We start from the raw sequence: 21,195 nt of genomic DNA on the forward strand, positions 1-21,195 counted from the left end.
CTCATTTCCAAAATGTCTAATTTGTCAAGCCTCTTACTACAGATCTCAATGGATGTAGCGGAAGATGGCCAACATTGCTGCCGATGACAGTCCAATAGGGATTGGCAGCAACAGTACAGACTTCCAAACAGGCATACACAGACTTCTAAACATATCTTCAAATCAGACAGTATCTTTCCAGAATACTTCATTCAACCTTTCTCATACAGGTTCGTTATTTTTTTTTTACCTATTGGGCTGACCTCTCTATTTGGAGTTGTCTGCCCAACACATCTTGTCAGGATAAAGAATTTACAGTCGATTTCCTGCATACGAAATTATTTCGCTTCAAGATCTGCTTCATATGTTAAAAAGATTCTATGTTTGAGCAAACATCTTTATAAAAATACACAGTAAATTTTTTAATCTGTTCTAAACAGTACAAACCAAAGATGTCTTAGAAATGGGTGAGAGAAAAAGTAGGCTAGGATTGGAAGTAGAAGTGATGGTATACAGTATACTCAACAAGGTTTTTGCTAATCTAGCTGATACAGTTTTTTTGGTTTATTGTTAAGTTTCTTGTTCTTTCATTTTCAGTTACTAAAATAAAAGACTGCAGGTGTTGCATGTTAAAAATTATATTTGAGTGTAAGGTAAATTATTTGCTAAAATTTAAAATCAAACCTTGAAAAGTGTTGGAATGGTTATGAAGCAGGGCTTGACTGTGCAAGTTTCAACTGTTCTTATAATTCCTTTGCATAAAAGTTTGCCGAAGTTCAGATAAAACAGTTATCTGAGGCCAAAAGTTAGATGGGCCGAGATCATTTAGTCATTTTCCTTTCAAATAAATTTAGTCATTAATTCAAGTTCAGCTTCTGAATAGGCTGAACTTGACCTCAGTGGCCGTCTGTGACTGATGGACCCAGCCACTAAAGACAACTTTTATTTCTCTTTAACCAAATTTATGTAGGCAATCAGTAACCCTTCACTCTTCAGTAATTCACATGTTAACATTGTGATCAACGGTCATAGACATCGACTTTGCAGATTAACCATTATCATGAATAACAATTTCATAAATTATTTCTGCTAAGACACAGGCAGTCTGGTGTGCTGTGAGAGATTGTCATGTAATCTGCAAAATTATGATCAACTGAGGCAAGGGGATCGAGTGGTTCAGAAGGTTGCCTAAGATGATGAATGTCTGGGTTCAAGTCTTGTATGGTGCAATCTTTTTTATGATGCTCTTGAGGCTAGTTCACGCTATGTTGCCAGATCTTAGCGTTGATACCTCGATACTTTGGTGATCGTTGATGATAATGATGTTCACACCTTCACAAACCCATCCGTGTTTGCAACAGGAAATACTCCATGACGTAGTGTTTTCATTTTTCTTCACCAATTTTTTCCTGAAGAAACCTTTTTGTTTTTGTGTGCTTTAATCGAATACTAGTCTCGAAGCAACTATCATAAACAGAAATAAATAAAGCACGGTATTCACGACTGTGAATTACTATCGCCGATATGGATCACATTAAAAAGGTAAACTTCGATGCTTGGCGAATTATTGAGAAAGTTTGACAGCCGCAAACCTTCTTGACACCTTCTGTGTCGCTTCGTCGATTTCATCAATTTACGGTTCACATAATCGACGATGAACGCGGAAAGGAAAATGCCGTCATACAGCGATAAGGTGTGATCCAGCCTTTAAAGTGACTTTAAACAAACAGACAGACAGACAGACAGACACGGTCTTAAGAGAAAGATGATAGGAAAGATTGGGAATAAAAAAAGCTGCCATGAAGGCTAGTTGCCTCCGGCCGAGTAGTCAAAGAGTCTGTGTTTAGAAGGCCTAACGAGACAAAATTTACTGTCAACAAAATTGATAAATAAATTTTAAAATCTTGTTTAGTCTGCAAATATGAAAGTTTACCTGAACCTGAACCTTCGCGTAATTATCTCACATTCAGCACAATGGCGGAATTAGTGAAGGCCCACTTCTCTTTCACAAAAAATTGTTTTCATGGAGCGCATGATGTGCATTTGGAGTTGTGCACACTTTGAGTTAATTGTTTCAATGGACATTTGAATGATGCAGATTTAACGATAAAAAGACACGACTTCATCGCAACTTATTGACCCCATTGGTCGATAAGTTGCGATGCAGTTTTGTCACTCTCGGCAGCATTCAGAACATTAGAGTTATTTGGAACTGCTCAAATAATAAAAAACGACCGAAGTGTGAAGTTTTAGAAAAAATAGTCTGCGTGATACTTTAATGATCATCATTCGAAATATTCAATAAAGAATTGCAAATAATAAAACTGGCTCAACTTGTGCATTTTTGCCGTTTCCATGATGTGGATCTCTTGCAGATTAGCTCAAGCTTGCACATCATGGTACAGCATTTGTCATCGCTGACTTTCTTTACCAACTAAGAAAGCAACTTGGTAGCACAGCAGGTACCAGTCACCCATTTCTTGCAGAAATAAAGCATATGTGTTGCATCACCTGCAGTAGCATGTCAATGGGAAATCCTGCCTTGATACATTAAATTGAGATCACCTGCAGTAGCATGTCAATAATGGATTCCGCCCTTGATAAATTGAGTAGGCGCAATCATATTAGCTAATAGAATAATTGCTTTCTCCTTTCAAATGAAATAAAGTAGTTATATTTTCTTCTTTGATTTAGATGTCTTGCAATGGAAATGAAATTCCCTGCTTCATTCATTTCTATGACATCATCAGTGGCCCACAAGGAAATTCATGGTCTCTTGAGAAAAAGGATGTGAATGCTATTACATGTGAAAGGGTTTCTTTGATTAGCCGAGGTCAATATTAAAAGGCATCGGTCTACTACACTCATCGCTGCAGAATTGACAGTTTGGTAAAGCTCCGCGAAATCTTAAATTAAATATAATGAGTTTGAAGAACTTTTGAATGGTCTGAATTTTTGTATTCCTCAGATGACTAGTTCAGGAAAATCTAGGAGGTAGCCATGTAAATGCAGTAATGGCTGGACTATGTTTTAATTGTCTTACATATTATAGTATATAATATATAATATTGGGTTATATTAAAGTAGGTCATGCTTTAAAACGTAAATAAAATTATAATATAAAATTATAAGATTGTTTTATACCACAAATAAATTATTATACCATATTACATTTATTGTATTTGGTTACTAATATTGCATTATTTTATATTATATAATTGCTATATATTAGGCCTATATATTTTACTATTTATTTTTATAAATTTTATATGATATTGTTATTATTTTATATCTGGTTCTATTTTATAGATTTCTGCACTATATCCCACTATATAATATCATGTTCAGCTACATTTAATATATATTTTACTTTAGTATATTCCCTTTATTACATTTTAATTTAGTATATTCCCTTTATTATATTTTACTTTGGTATATTAAATAAAAATAATTATAAAATTAGTAAAATTAATTATACTATTTTATTAAATTGTATAATCTCTCATCACATTATACTAGTTGCATCGCTTTATATATTGTTATATTATCCTTTATTACATGATATTTTATTTCTTTCAGTCTCCATAAATTGGGGTTCTTTAAAAATAAAAGATTGCCTTCTGCATTAGTTTACAAAGTCAAAAAATAAAAATTTAGTTTTGTTTGGCAGAAGGATTTATTATTTAAACTCTGTCTTCGCGATCTGTTTTTAAAAAAATTGCCGCCACATTTAGACTGAGGGCACAAGTTAGCATGCCGCAGACTATTAGCTAATGTAAATGCAGATGGGTTCGTGATAGTCTGAACATTGTTAGTATCGGTGATCACCAAAGCAGTGTGTGATAAACCCTGACCTATAGCGATATAACTTGAGTCAGTCTTTAACTACAAGCAATGTAGCATCACTGAACTTTATAACTGAAGATTATATCTCTGGGCCTTCTGTAATCATTTTCAAGCCAGGTTATTGGTTGATTTAAACCAATAACAATGCAGGTTATTGGTTCGAATCGACGAATATGGTTCAAATCGACAAGTCAACAAAATGGTGGAATTAGTGACTGCATTGTTAAACAGGTTACAAGTATTGGTTGATTGGAACGCCAACAGAGGTATTAGACTTCAGCCTTATATAAGTCACAAATGCATAGCTGTTCAAACTTACATTATTAAAGTCTTCTATCAAACTAGGTATAATTGCGGCATGGTAAAGTTCAGTGATGCTACATTACTTGTAGTTAAAGACTGACTCACGTTATATCACTATAGGTCAGGGTTTATCACACCCTGCTTTGGTGATAACCGATACTAACAAGTTTCAGACTATCACGAACCCATCTGCATTTACATTAGCGAATAGTCTGCGGCATGCTAACTTGTGCCCTCAGTCTAAATGTGGCGGCAATTTTTTTAAAAACAGATCGCGAAGACAGAGTTTAAATAATAAATCCTTCTGCCAAACAAAACTAAATTTTTATTTCTTGACTTTGCAAACTAATGCAGAAGGCAATCTTTTATTTTTAAAGAACCCCAATTTATGGAGACTGAAAGAAATAAAATATCATGTAATAAAGGATAATATAACAATATATAAAGCGATGCAACTAGTATAATTCTCATTTTACAATGCGGTGGCAGTATAACGGTGGAATATTAGACTCGCAGCATGATAAAAACGAAAAAAATATGAATCATGAAAAAAAACAGATCAAGCAGTTCGTGACGGCCAATCAGCTTGCCCAAGTGGTGCACATGTTGTCAAGGATGCTCTGCCGACTATCAAGAAAGTTTGGCATCTGCAATCTTTCCTAACATTTCAACATTGCCTCGACGATGCCATTGGTTTATGGTGTTTGTAGTAGAGGAATTATGGCTGAGAGAACAACTCCAACAGCGATATAGTGTGAATCAATCAGCCTTCAGTTTGAGATATCCTTTGCCTAGTATGATGTAGAACAAAAGTAGAAAATGTATATTTACTGCTTGAGTTGTTACAGACGCTGGGAACGTCAGCTCCTCCCTCCAGCTTTGGCAGGTGGTGCTCATCTCCCTTGGCGCAATTGTGCTTATCGCATTAACGGTTGCAGGCAACGGCCTCGTTCTTGCATCCTTCAAGGTCGAGATCAAACTGCAGATAATATCAAACTACTTTCTGTTGAGCCTCGCAGTTGCAGATCTCATGATAGGTGAGTTGAAGTCAAGTTATTACTGTCTATGTTTAGCCAGTCCTTAGGAACTGAAGCTACATAGATTGAGGAGGCTATGAATTCTAGTTTATGCTCAATTGTACACGTAGCATATGATCTGCCGGATATGCATTGTTTCCGAAACTCGCTGTCTACCACTAGCCGTGTAGAATGGCTTGGCAAAGCATTTGAGTGTGGCCAAGTGCTATAAGGTGCAGCTTTAGTAGGCTTTGTATAAATTTGTTTCTGATTAGCGAATAATAAATTAATTAGCCTATAGTATCCCACTTAAACAAGAGCAAGCAATTATTTACATACCAATAGAAAATATATGACAGGTCATATCATTTTTAATACAAATGAGATCAAATCACGAAATTGCTTTTGAGCCCTACGTAATAGAGAAACTTTTCAGATTTTCAAAACGGTTTTTGGAAATTTCACTTGAAATACAGATTTTTATCGAAGGTGGTGCTGCTCAATATGGTCAACACAGCAAACTGAGAAATTTGTCTTCAAAGATGAGGGTTGTATTTTAAACAGTATTATTTGTTGACGTTTAGGAAAGTCATAGCAACCGCACACTACAAACATTAATTTTTTTATGAATGGTGGGAATGACTTGATTTGACAAAAGTCTAAGCCACATTGACAAGTTTCACTTTGAGAGCCAATTGTGCGCTGTATGAAATACCTATTTGTATTGAAAATGATGCAACTTGTCACATGGTTAGGGCCAACTTGAATGTAGTTTCACTTTGTCCAAACTTTGTTTTTTTGCAATCAGTTGTGTCAGACATATTACAGCTACGGAGGTTTCACTCATTGTAGATCAATAGGCTTCTGATGATTATCTGTTGAATAATAGTACTACTGAGTGAGAGTGATTTTGTTTTAACTTTTATAGCAGTAATAATATTTCCATAAACTATAATAATATTGATACATGTAATTCATCAAACTTGGAACATGATCACGGTAGTAGTGAAAATGTTCAACAAAATATCTGAGAGCTCATTCTGTAAGACATTTGTGGTATTGTAAAAGAAACTGCCAGTTCCTTTTACTCTCCACAAGACAGTCAAACGACAACAGCGAGTGTTAAACACTAACGATATATAATATTATATTTAAATAAATATTCATCAGCATACATGTAAGATAAGCAATAAACCAAATGCAAACATGTAGAGAGTGGGTGTACAACTCTGTTCGAATGATCGTTTTGGGCTCCTTTTACATATTTTATTTCTTTTTAGGCTTCGCCTACTTTTCGTTTTGTTTTACGTTCAGTCTTTTAATATGATTCACTCTTCTAGTACACAGTCTCCTCATTCGTCTGGCCATCTTCAACGGTGACTGAGCCTTCTTCTGTGACAGAAAAGCTTAGCCCGGTTACTGTGGCGGCCAAAAGGTCGATCGTTACGGCCCTGACCCTGATAACAGTATTTTTATAGCACGAGTTGAAGTAGACCTTTATACCGAATAATATGATATCAAGGCAAAATCATAGACCTTGTAGTTCAACAGCTATACATGCCTTTGTCTTACATTGGGTTGTACCAAGTATGAGATTATGTCCTTAAAACTTAATTTATTAGCAAAAGAATTAATCATGTAATAAATGTAATCAACAAAATTACAGCTATGGAGGTCTCACAAATTGTAGATCAAAAACTTCTGAGGATTTCTTATTGAACTTTAGTACTACTGAGAGTGATTATTTTATTTTTAGCTGTAATAATAATACCGTAAGCTGTAATAATATTGATAATTCTTCTGACTCATACTTGCTCATGGTGCTAGTTATAAAAGGTCAAAAAGTGTCAAAATGTAGTTAGTAGCAAAAGTGTTGATCTACTAGTTTGCATCATCAACAAGTCATCCACAAGATGAAATTGGAAAAACCCGCAAGTCAAGCAAGTTTTGTTACTTGTAAATTTTTAGCGAGTGTTTCATGCTTTTGGAAGATGGAAACAGCACTTAAGGCTGATGCGCAAGAAAATACCGTGGAAGACATGCTATGCCTCGAATGGTGCTAATACCGAGCAATATTTGAAACATTTTGGAGTATTTAAAATTTTAAATGTTTTCTACACCATTGTTCCTATATCGACAGCCAGTGTGCTGCTAAGCGAGACAGGAGTGCTTCACAATGACCTCTGGTGTAGAATTCTTTCTTTTAACAAACTATCTATGCTAATCTGTTACATGCAAATGTTCATTGAAACACATCACACAATAGTTAAACGGGCGCACAATTCCAAACGTGCATCATACGCGCAATGGAAACAATGATTGCTTTTTGCCTCTGAATCATAGAAAAGTTAACTGAATTAACTTTTGGCCAGTTCAATATTCAGATGTTGTTGTGCTGAATATATTTACGTTTTCTTAAAATAAAAAGGGTCATAGAAAACTAAAATAGACTGAAAACCTTAGTACTACTCGGGTTTGTCGTGTTCCATTTGTACTGAAGGGTAATCACATCGATTTATCCTTGTCTACTCTAAAAAGTGCTCAGCGAGAGAATTGTCCACTCAGTGTATAGGGTTGAACAAACAACACCAAACCTTCTATTTATTCTGCCATTTCCTGACCCTTTTTTCTAATCAGATCGCATGCTTACATCTAATTAAGTTAGTTCATTCTCTTGGCTGTCACCTGTCCTTCTAGACATTTTTGATTGGTGTTATCACATCACCTCCACATTCTGCTAACCGCATAACTACAAAGAGCTTACCAAAGAGACAGGTCATTGCTCTACCATATATGTCCATTTAATATCCTGTCTCCTGCTCTGAATCTATAAGACTCATAAGAACTGGAACGGTGAACTATCTTTCTCAATAAACCCTAGTAATACAATTACCTGATGAACTACTGACTAGTCTACATACATAAGTTGGTTTGTCGGAGAGGGAAACTTAAGGTCAGAAACACTTCCTGTAACCACTGATGGTCTAGAAAAGATGCCAACACTACCATTTGAACTTGTTCAATTTGCAAATAATTATTCAGTTGTGACAATCAATCAGAGCAGATCAAGTGCAGGCCCGTAAAAAGGCTTGGCTCACTTTGCAAACGAAAAACGAAATACTCCATTCACATAAACAAATTTACGTAATAAAAATTCAATATGGTCCAAAATTTTATTCATAGAAATGTTACACATAATTTATATTTACATGCTTGTGCCTAATATTAGTTGACTGTGTAGCTGGCTGTCACAAATCCAATTTCTTGGGTAGAAAAAACTAGCTATCACCGACAATATAGATCAGTCAATGTGCTCACTTGTGAAGCAAATTTTCCATCATTAAAATCAGCTCGGCAATACCTATGAATGCTAGTAGTAACACCCAAAAATCTTTGTAGGAAGGTTTTCTGCAGAATTGTTTTTGCTAAATACATATTTGCGCAATAACTGCTGTTCCTGTGTTACAATTACACTTACTACTATCCTGAGTCTAGTGCAGTAATGGATTGTCAATGATAATAAGAACGTGCACAATTAGTCGGTAGTGTGGCAGGTTGGTAGAGTATCTTAATGCTGGCATGCATGGCTACTAAGTTGATTCTCTGAGTTCGAATCGCGTATACTGCAATCCTTTTCCTTACCTTTAAGCATGGTTTCAGACAGACAGAGAGACACAACTCTTATTATCATAAACATTGAGACACAATTGATATGTACTGCATATAACAATATGTATATTATATATACGTATTGATACATAAAGTTACTCATAGAGCTACTCCTAAACCTACTGTTTGAATGCACAAGTGGGACAACTCCATCTACTATGATTACCGCCTTATAATATTTTTGGGCAGAAACATAGAAAATCCCTTGATATGATTTTGAGCAAGTTTTACATAAAGGGTAGACAACTCCATAAGACCTTGACTAAACACGGATGGTTTAGGTGACTTCTTCCAAAGCAGTTTATTGAACAAATCACTTTCAAAACTTGATTGTCCAAGCTGAAAAAGGTTAAAGTTCTTACAATTTCATTTAACTAATCAGCATGCAAAGCCATACAATGTAGCTACAAAAATGGGTTGTTTCTGTGGATGCATGTAAAAATGGTTGCTAATGTTAAAAAAAGCATTTTCTGAGACTTTCACAAACTTTGACAACTTGTTTTGGCATGTCTAATGCTCAGACACACAGTTTTGTTACTTTATTTTCAAAAGTTAACCAACAAGAAATACATTAATGAAGGATGCAAACTAAATTCTCTGCTCATTGCTGAACTAATTCTACTGCAGAGACACTTGTTAAGAAAAACTTTGCAAGGCAAAACCATTAATATATTTTATGTGACAGAGTGAAAGACTGAGGTATTCGCATTTTAAATGTTAGCTGTTGTAACTTGACACTCAATGCATTTTCCATAATATTGGTGAACGTTATAATTCTTTTTGAACTACGTGGAATACCCGTGTGTTTGGGTCATCCTGAGCTGTCCAGGTAACCAAATTAAACAGTATATTTTACTATGGCAGAGACACGTTCTGAATCGTCAATTGCTCTGTCTTCTCTCAGTGTTCACTGTACTGCAGGTCTGGTGTCAATGCCTCTGTACACAACGTTTCTCATCCTTGGTGAATGGCCTCTTGGACCAATCGCGTGTGATATATGGCTCTGCATAGACTACACTATGTCTAACGCCTCTGTAGCCAATCTTCTCATCATCTGCTTTGACAGGTAGAAGCACTCTTTCTGTTGACAAAAATATTTGAATCGTCATGGTTTCATGTAGCTTTATAATTTTAAATTCTTTCAAATTCAAATTTTAAGTTTGAAAATTGAAAAAAATGAAAAATTTAAGCTAAAAATTTTAAATTTGAATTTAAATTTCAATTTGCTAAGCAGCAGGCAGTTCCACGTATTTGCAAAAACATTCTGCTATCAAAAATTCACTGACCTTTTAACCTCTTTTTTGATAAATTGACATCCAGGGGCAGTTGAATCAAAACTAGATTATTGCAGGAGGATTTTAAGAAATAATAAATAATAGAAACAATAAAGTGAGTAGTTAGATATCAAATATTATTAAGTTTAATCGATAGATTACAGAATAGATTATCACTTGATTTTACCCGGTAGCAGTGCCAAATGGGGAGTTGTCTTACAGTGAAATAACCTTAGTTGGATCAGCTTTTTAATATTTACTCTGGGGGGTTTCGCCTGGAAAACCTAAAAATACTCTTTTGAGCAAATAGTTAACTAAATATATCAAACATATTATAATATATTGTAATATAGAATAAAATAATATATAATAATATAATATATATGTTATATAATATATTATAGTTTATATTATAATATTTGGTATATTGTATACATCATAATATAATATAATTATGCTATAATTAACTAAAATATAATATATATTATATATATTATAATATGTCTAATATATTATGGCATAATATACATTATAATTATATATTATATAATATATAATGTGTTGTAATATAATATATTATAATAAATTACATATATCAAATATACATATCAATATTGTGAAATAACCGCTAATCTGGTAATTGGCAAAAGCTATACAGCTTGTCACCATTATAGAGGTGTCAGTCAAATGCAAGTGTGCCATAATAAGACCTTACCATAGACATGTGTACAATATATAGTACCTTATAATAGACATCTGTTATACTCATAGTACAATTATTATATGTTACGTTTAAGGTTCATGTCTGTGAAAAGGCCTCTCAACTATAGAGCATGGAGAACAGGCAAGAATGTTGGAGTCATGATAGCCATAGCTTGGGGTGTTTCTTTTCTTTTATGGACTCCCTGGATAATTTCATGGCCATATATAGTCGGAGAGTGAGTATGAATTTTCTATGTAAATGGTATTTTCATGCAATCTATGGTTGCATTTCAAACTAGGGCAGAAGATATATTATGTTTGGTTTAGGGGTTGTTTATGCAACTCCACATGCTGTCTATGTGGGTATATGACATTTGTTAGTTAAATATATAACGTGTATGGTGCGTCTATATGGTTATGTTGACATGAACCTTGTGTTGGTTCTACATATGGTGACCCTATATATTATGCTGATACAAAACCAAAATTCGATATAGAAATATATATTATGTTAGTTATGTTAGGTCTAGGGGTTGTTTGTGCAACTCTAAATGCTGCCTATCTTGGTATGAGACATTTGTTAGTTAAATAGATACTGTATATAGTGTGTCTACATGGTTATGTTAATATGAACCTTAGGTTGGCTCTAGTTATGATGAGCCTATATACTACGCTGATACAAAACCAACAGTATATATTATAGCCTGGTAGTCTAAGTCTGGCTTCAGATAAGCAGTGGAGGTTTGATATCCAAGACCTACAGCATCTGTTTAAAGCATTTTATTTGATTATGTCGCTTATCATCAATGACAGTTTTAAAAACTTCAACGAGTTGCTTTATATGAAAGTACAAAATAAACGACACCAAAACCTCAAAATATATGAAAAAATCTAAAGTTATGCAGAGAAAGTTCTTTTTGTTGCTTAAACTCGTGGACTCCTGAAAGGAAGAGTGAACTTAACAATGCTTTGGTTCGGTCTGAGAACGAGTAATAAAAACATGCAGCAAAATCAACTAGTTTACACTAGATAACTTACCCTAACTTACACTAGATAACTTACCCTAACTTACACTAGATAACTTACCCTAATTTACACTAGATAACTTACCCTAACTTACACTAGATAACTTACCCTAACTTACACTAGATAACTTACCTTAATTTACACTAGATAACTTACCTTAACTTAAACTAGATAACTTACCCTAACTTACACTAGATAACTTACCTTAATTTACACTAGATAACTTACCTTAACTTACACTAGATAACTTACCTTAACTTAAACTAGATAACTTACCCTAACTTACACTAGATAACTAATTTCAACTTACACTAGATAAATTTTTTGAACTTACACTAGATAAATTCTTTTAACTTACACTAGATAACCTACTCTAATGTACGCTAGATAAAATACATCACCTTTATGTATTGATTTTAGATACAAAACTGTGATGTTCTGAGAAATAATGATGGTTGCATGTGGAAAATTACTTCATATGCTGAGAATGGCCTAATATCATTTAGTTTGCTGATGATTGATTTTTGTGATGTCATCGGTTAGCATATTTTTTGCAGACGAACAGTGCTTGACGATGAGTGTTATGTACAATTTCTCGGCAAGCAAAATTTGGCTACTACCCAAATCGTCACACTTGTAACTTCAATCGTAGCTTTTTATCTTCCTGTGACGGTCATGGTCGTTCTGTATTTTATTGTCTGTCTCAAGACAAGAAGACGATTTCCCGAGAAGCTGCAAGCAGGAAGTAAGTTTGCTGGCACCTAAATAAATCTTATACAATACTGACATATACTATGGATGTCGCAGGTGACTCACAGGTGACTCACAGGTCAGGTTGCGCTGCCGAGACAATTGGATTTTCAAGTTAATCTAGTGAAAAGTCAGCTAGATATTGTGAGAAAGCTAACTTGCTGCAGCACACGAGTACTAAGTTCTTAGAAACTGTTTTCCAGTTACACTATTCTCGATTGAAATAAAGTGGTCTGCCCTTTAAAGATTTGAGCAATGTGTGTAGATTTAGCAGCTGTCAGACTTCCTTGAAGGGTGAATGGCAGCACCAAATAAACTGCTCATTAACCAATAATAAGACAGATTTTGTAAAAATTTATAACAACCGATAGTCTTGTGGAAGCATTTGATTTTGGTCGAATGAAAATGTAATGAAAAATGAGCTATCGGTAGTTTGAGCTTTGTTAACTTGATGATTGTTTGGCTGAAACAACCAGTCACAACAGATTGGGTATCGTTCAATTTTCTCACACTTGTGTTACATTGTTATAGACAACAGAAGTGAAACGTTTGCTTGCATCAGATGTAGATATTGTTTGCAGCATAAATCTTTTTCTTCATAACTCATGCAATAATAAGCAATAAGAATGGCAAACATATTTACATGCATAATTTAAGGCGTGTAATTTTAATTGACAATTCTGATTGGTTAATCTGCTCATTAGAAAAGCGAATTGTCATCACGAAAATTGTTTGAAAATAATAACAGATTATTGGTTAACTTACACACAGTTAAAGCGTGGTTCTAGTATCGCCGCCAAACTCTAGCAGCAGAACATTGGCGGTGCTAGGCTTGGTGGCTAATGTTTACTTCAAACCGCATGGTCAGGCGTGTATTTTTAAATATAAACAAACGCTAATTCTACTTCTTTCTCTCTACCTACCAATATTACTACTCATACTAACCTACACTGACCTTGTCAGTACTGAGCTGGGTTTTTGCGAGTCAGTGAAAACAACTGTGTTCCATCATCAGCCATGCTGCTGCCAGTCACGATGCCAATTGGAAAATGCCGGCTTTTACCTATAGAGCTCATTTTGGGAAGGTTTTGTCTGTGGCTCCTTGTAGAAGTTGAACAGCACTAAACTCTTACACCGACTGCCGGCAGCTAACGGCAGCCCTCGGCGCCTAGGTTCCAAATTCACTGCCAATAACCATGCAAGCCAGCTGCTGGTGCCTGCGGTGTATATGAGAACCATGCTTTAAAATTGTGTAGCTCTTTATCTGAGCAATCACCCTCACTAGTCATCATTTATCTGAGTGATCCATGTGACAACCACAGTTAAAGGTTCTCAAAGCCAACTGACTGTAATAAAATGCTGTGTCTGATCAACGTTTTATTGTTCTAGGAAACTTCCGCCGGCTTTTACCGAGCCTGAGCTGTTAAACACGCACACATGTTCACACGCGTATACTTTTAAAGAAATCTCACAATGCCTTGCAACTTACTACAAGAACGGTAACATAATCACTGTTATGAAACAGCTAACTGATGACTTTGCTGCCTCAATAGTGCGAAAGCCTGTTATGGTTGGCCCAAATATTTAGCAACTCTGGAGGAATGTGCAGGTTTATTAATTCAATAATTTCATCTGACTATGTATTTGTGAATATAATCAATTATTCCACTATTTTGACTGGCATCCTGGTAGTCCTGTGTGCAGTGTGAGATCACCAGGTGCAATATCTTTAATTACACCAGGCACCAGTTGAGTGGTGCAGTTGTTAGAATGTCAGTCTATCATGCTGCAAGTTGCTAGTTCAAATCCTGTAAAGGTAATCTTTTTTTACCCAATAATCAACTGGCTTCAGACAGAGGGAAAACAGAGGGTTCTTTTATTGTTTCTGTTTCAGAATTTTAATGTTTTTAGTCTAAAATTATTGTTTTAGCAACACTTGAGCTCTAAAACCGTCGAGATGATAATATTCGCTAATAAATATTTATTTTTCTAACAGACAACCTCGCCATAAAGACACTTATTCAGCAGCCTGTGGACCTCGTCTTCTCTCTAAATTCCCTTGAGCATGATAAAGTTGAGGAAACTTCATGCAAGGAACGAATACTTGACTGTATTGGTATTTGCTGCGAGATGCATGACACGTGAGTTGACTCAGCAGTTTTTTCAAGGAAAGATGTTTACCAGATACATTGTTTGAAATCAACATGACTCATGTAATCTAGGTTAAACTTTGAACAGTATGCTGATGACTTCTTAAGAGATAAGCAGCCGTGTTTTGGTAGCAGGCCAGTGGTTTGAGTAAAGCTTGATCATTTTAAGGTAAGTATTAAGTATTTTAAGGTAAATATATCACCAATCGTATTAACAATATAGTTGTGTAATGGCCATCTCTTGTTTGATTGCTGAACTCAAAACTGGTTTTAAGTTTTAAATTTCACCTGGTCAAGGCAGCGCGTAAGCGCCAAAAAGCCGCTGCGATGAAAACTCGTGAAATGTCTAATCCAGGTAATTAAATTATGGCACAAAAGGCCTAAGTACATAATAACCCCTTATTGGGACCGATCACCTTGTACTAAAGTGGATCCAACCATAATCGCTATACAGTAAACAACCCTATAACCTACTTACACATTTATTTCACTGAATGTAAAGAAATTATGTAAAGTTTGAGCTTTGTATTACACAAGAAATTTCATATAATGTGAAGTGTCAAATTTTCAAAGTTGGTTTGAAAAATGACAGTCCCAAAAGGCTGGTTCACAGCATATCTCCATATGTTGGTGTTGTCTTCTCGACAATTATTCGTCGACTATGTGCACCGTAACCGATGGCATTATAGAGCCAATACGCATATGTCGAGAATATATATTACCTTATAATAAAAATATGTACAACACATACTAATTTATAATAAACATATGTGCAATATATAGTACCTTATAATAAACATGTATACAATATAAAGTACCTTATAATAGACATGTGTACAATATATAGTACCTTATAATAGACATGTGTACAATATATAGTACCTTATAATAGACATGTGCACAATATATAGTACCTTATAATATACATGTCTACAATATATAGTACCTTATAATAGACATGTATACCATATATAGTACATTATAATAGACATGTATACCATATATAGTACCTTATAATAGACATGTATACCATATATAGTACCTTATAATAGACATGTGTACCATATATATTACCTTATAATAGACATGTGTACAATATATAGTATCTTATAATAGACATGCGTACATCATATAGTATCTTATAATAGACACGTGTACAATACCTTACAGGATGAAAATATTCACGGAGTTAAGTTTCGCGCACATTGGCTTTTTCATGTTTAGTCGCGGACTAATTTATTTGCGGATGAACACAATCACACTCTATTAAGAGTTAACTCTATTGCAGCTAGCAATAGAATTAACCGTTCGCAATGTGTACATCGCGTGTTTAGGTTTCCATTTAGCTGCCAACTACGAGTCGATCATGCTAAGCTATAAATTTCTTGCTGCGTCCAGAGGTTTTCACGAATACTCATCGCTTTGGCGGCCTTTGATGAACCAACAACTTGTGGTAAGTAATGGGTTTTTTTCAAAACCATTTACTAAATTAATAATTAAATTTACTTTGATCCTTTGGCAAAACACAATATTTATTTTTCCATTCCTACCGCTTCGTTATTTGTTTTAGTGTGAGAGAGGAGCCCAATAATCTGCACGACCCATTTTCAGTAAAGCTAATAAATGCAGACTGCGCACCGGTTGGTCATCTACCCTGTGAAATAAGTAGAGTAAGCAGCTTTTTCATCATACACGGAGGCACAATGACTGCAAGGGTGGTGGATGTCATTCCTAGAAAATCACCAACCATTCAGGGAAGTCTTGAAATTGAGGTAGAAGTGACCGCAGCTGCTAACGAGGAGAGTATATCTATTTTAAAAAGGGAACAATAATTGCTTTACAATCACGTCTTTGGCCAACTAGAAGATCGTTGCAATAGCAAACCATGAGAAGGGTTCTGATGATAACTGCCTTACCAGCCATGTAGTAGTGAGAGAATTGCCTTTAACATGTACCCAAGACAGTGACAGCGATATAGCGCTGCCTTTACCAAAATAACTAGTCAGAGAGCACCATTCCACGCCAGTATTTACTTATCAAATGTATCAGTTTAATTTTATTACCAGACAACCGCCATATGGGCGAACTGTTTTTATTTACTCAATTCATTGTTTGTAAAATTTTATTTGCATTTGAAATATTGTATTTGTACACTCAAAATTGTTATTAATTATAATATATTTATACATAAAAATATCTCTATATAAATATCTCTAAAAACTCCTAAAGAAATATCTATATAGATTTTTATCTATATATAAAATATATATATATTCTGAATATATGTATTTCTACATATGAATATATATAATATAATCATGTTTCCAATATTCCTGCCTCGGTGAACCCATTCCGTATGGCAGCCCTCTGTGATTGTAACAGAAAGTGCCTGTACATCCGTGAAAGCTGCTAGAGTAAAACCTTCTGTGTATACCACGTGTTTATGTTTCTGTTTAGCTAAGAATTTTATGTCGATCATGCTAAGCTATAAATCTTTGGCTTCATCCAGAGGTTTGCATAAATATTCATCGATTTGGAGGCCTTTGGTGAACCAACAACTTGTGGTAGGTTATGAGCTTTTTCAACGTAAAGAACCGTAGGAGATTTTTTCGATGATGCCGTGCCGAATTCCGAATAACTTGTGACAACCTTGAATAATTTTGTAAAGAAGTGTGATGCAATGGCAATAGGGTTAACCCAAAGCCCAGGCAATGATTTAAAAAAATGTGGAACTCGGCTACATTTACTACTTCTGCCTAGCGACTAGCTTTTAACTTGAAACAGTTATTCTCCCTTGTGCTTAAAAATAGGACTAATTATTACTGAACTTTAAAGATTCGCGGAATCGTCTGTTCGCGAAATGGCGAACTATTAAATCCATCGAATATTTTCATCCTGTAGAATATATACAGTAATTTTAGAGTGTTAATAAGTTAATTGTCTGCACTTGGCCGATATGAGTGGGCAATTTCCCAAAATTGAGTGTGATGTCTGCTTTGCTTAGGACAGGTAATGTTTTTAAGGCCACTGTTACACATAAACTCTGTAATCTTGGCTGGGCATGTCCGAGTCTAAGTGGGCTTGTCCGAGTTTGGGGGTGTGAAGGTGACCTCCAAACTTGCATTTTCCTTCTGATAACATAACCAAATGAAAATATCGAGGAGGAGCACTATGGGACAGGCTCGTCTAAATAATATTCTAATATTCCACATATATAAAGATGTTGAAATAGATACAGAATCAGTTGTGAAAGATTTCTGCCATGGACACACTGACAGAACAAGAGCTATTGCATTACGAAAGTAATAGCTCTTGTTCTGTCAATGTCCCTTACAGAAATCTATAGTGTTATGAGTTTTATATCATAATTTTATTATCATTCGTTGAATAAAAAAAAAGTTTTGCCTTCCGTGAACCATAAATAATATATTTAGGTAGATTTTGATGCTTACAATTGATTGCATTCATGCATACTTTGAGGGTTGTTAATGCTTAAAAAGTCCAGAGCTTCGGGCTGCTGCTCCGAACCCCGTTGGGGGTTTACACCACCCCCAAACCCCCAGGTGTTCCTAACTAGTTGCCTAATATTTGCCACCCCAATTTGCAACCAGGGAATACAGGCCTGGTTTTCAATCATCCGCCTTTAATAAGTGTCGTAAGTCCATGGGATCAGTTATGGGAGTTCCGTTACGAAACTTTTCAAACAACACATTGCTGTTCTAGATTTTGGGCTATTAGGGTTAGACGATTGCAGTATGATTCTTTGAGCTTTACTTTATGTGGCAACTTACTTAACAACATCTACAACTAGGAATGTAAAAAATAGAGAGAAAATAGCGTTTACTCTATTTATAGTAATCTGAGCTTTGGTAGCCTCAGCACCCACTGAATGTGTAAGTCCAGCTACCAACAGCTCATAACCTTATCAAATGTCCATTAGAATTATGAGAACCTTGGCTATTTGAGTGTCTGCATTTTAAGCAGAATTCTACTAGAGGGAAAGTTTATATAAGTAAACATATTGTGCCGGAGGAGCTTGTAAGAGATTGAGGTAGCTGAGGTATAAATAAAATTTTTAAAATGATGCCATTGAAGTCAGTCTTAGGATGGTAAAAGGAAGCAAATATTTTGATTTGTCTGTAGGGATGACGAACTCGACAGCTCAGATCTGAGTGTAACCCACACATCTGGCTACAACTATGGCCACACGAATAACTGTGACACCCTTAACCCGCATTCCAATAGACAAACCTCGAGCATGCGCTCCTTCTCAGCCTTCCTTAAAAGAGCTTTTTCTCGAGAAAATGTTGAAAACGAATCCAGAGAATTTACTGAAATAGTCGAATGCATTACCACATCTTTTAATGAAAGAATTCCAACACCCGAGCCGACAACTCTAAGCAATCACATTATAGCCAGAAGTAACGGTTCGCACAAACCATTTCCAAGCACTCCTACACAATATAATGCTACACCAGACGTGGGGCACACACCACTGATTGCCGCCGCTAGCAGCAATAGTTCAACAGAGGACAGAGGTGATCGCTCACCAATCCTAAACAAAGAACATGAACAAAATGAATCTCAAGTCTCACAAAAAACAGCGACTCAACGACGAAAACAAGGTCACGAAAAGAGGCAAGAAAGTAAGGCAGCAAAGACATTGAGCGCCATCTTGTTGGCGTTTATTCTCACATGGAGTCCATACATGGTCTTCACTGTTGTCAATGCGTTTAATGCAGACATCGTACCAGACACTCTCTACAAAATAGGTGAGTGTTGATCGTTATCTCTTGAGTAACTTACTTGTAAGACCGAGCAGATATAATACAAACATCATGTGACATTGTTACAACAAATTGTTTCCCGTAGTGTTTCTGATTAGGTGAGCAAGGGCAATTAGAGTTTTCACCATATTTGACAATGGGCAAATAAATAGGCCAATCAAATGTTGTTGATTGAAAAATAAACTTGCACAAGATTGTATTATATTTTATCGGAAATTTTGCATCATTTTTGATTGCTTTTGACATTTGAGGTGATTTCACTGCAGGATGTTTCAAGATTAAAATCGATAAAACTTGATTGCAGTTAAAACACTCAGACCGAGCGAAAGTACGAATATGACATCTATAGCTGCAGAGACTAACATGATAGAGACATGGAACGCTGCAACTTAAACCCTGATAAAAGCTAATATTAACCGTAGCAACGATAGCAACTAGCGGCGCCATCTCTAATGTATTTTTCTTCTTCGAATTTTAACCGCAATCTTGTTTTGTCGAATCAACCTTGAGACATCTTGGCAGTCAATTTACATCAAAAACAATCGCAAATGATAGAAAATATCGAGACTTTCTCATGACATCGACTAAAGTTTGTGAAAGGTCATCTTTCACTATCCGTACAAAGCAAATCTATTTTGCTCATGTACAGAGTGCACAATTCCGTAGAGCATATTAGTCGTGCAGTCTAGGTAAGACAGCTCTTTTATCTGAATGATGATTCACTTCTCAGTTGCCTTTGGTACGGTATGCTATAAGTTGATTACAGACTGTTGGTTTCTAAGTCAGGTTTGTTTGCATTCACCCCTTAATTACCTGAACAATCACCTCCTGGCACTTTTCATGCTGACAGCTGACATCAGCTTCATTTACCCTAACATGTGCTTCAATAGACATTTATCCTTTCAGTTCATTTCCTTTTTTGTTATAATTGCAGTGTTTGACTGCACAGTTGATTAATGATGAATTACCATCAGTTGTAAAAGTTACATACATATACCCGTATCAAGAACGTCAACGACTTTTAATGTGCTTCTGAAATTTGTATATGGTACTGTACAACTTTTGTGTATGGTTCTGTACTGCTTTTGTACATGTTACCGTACAACTTTTGTGCCTAGTACCGTACAATTTTGCATATAGTTGTAATACTGCGGAGTTGTGTCAATACATGTAGTTCTGTGCAACATTTGTACATGACATTATGCAACTTTGTGCTACCTAAGCATTACAGTGAACATCTTAATTGCAGGCTGTTGGTTCTACCACCTAAGCATTACAGTCAACACCTCTTTTGCAGGCTATTGGTTGTGCTACCTCAACAGTACAGTAAACCCACTGTGCTACGCCCTGTGTAACATAACTTTCCGACAGACATTTCTAAAAATAATCACATGCAAAGTCAAGCAGAAGCGGAGAGTCGATTTAATCACAACCCGAGCCTGGCGGTTCTAAGACTACAAGTGAATCATTGAAGAGATACAAAGTGCGATGAGTAGCGGGTGACCATGAGGAGAGAATGACAGACTGTGGCTCATCATCATCATTTATAGGTGCTGCGGTAAAATCAGAGAGACTTTCAAACATAAAACATTGCTTGTGATTGTATCAGATGTGAAACAGCTGGAGTCAACAGCGGCAGTTAACAAAACTTTGAAGTAAAACTTGTGTATATATATATACCTAAAATATTTAT

At 35.5% G+C, this 21,195-nt stretch overlaps 1 protein-coding gene across 1 annotated transcript; it reads left to right on the plus strand.

The window, feature by feature from the left end:
- Positions 1 to 64: 64 nt before the first annotated feature.
- Positions 65 to 21,015, plus strand: LOC137396701 (muscarinic acetylcholine receptor M1-like). The gene is made up of 8 exons (XM_068083016.1): positions 65 to 209; positions 4,977 to 5,165; positions 9,735 to 9,879; positions 10,885 to 11,025; positions 12,373 to 12,560; positions 14,562 to 14,592; positions 18,961 to 19,487; positions 20,800 to 21,015. The coding sequence occupies exons 1-8, from the start codon at positions 65 to 67 to the stop codon at positions 20,952 to 20,954; spliced, it is 1,521 nt and encodes a 506-aa protein (XP_067939117.1). The 3' UTR covers positions 20,955 to 21,015.
- The last annotated feature ends 180 nt before the right edge of the window (positions 21,016 to 21,195 follow it).

This window comes from Watersipora subatra, chromosome 5, assembly GCF_963576615.1.
Source record: "Watersipora subatra chromosome 5, tzWatSuba1.1, whole genome shotgun sequence".
Classification (NCBI taxonomy): Eukaryota; Metazoa; Bryozoa; class Gymnolaemata; order Cheilostomatida; family Watersiporidae; genus Watersipora; species Watersipora subatra.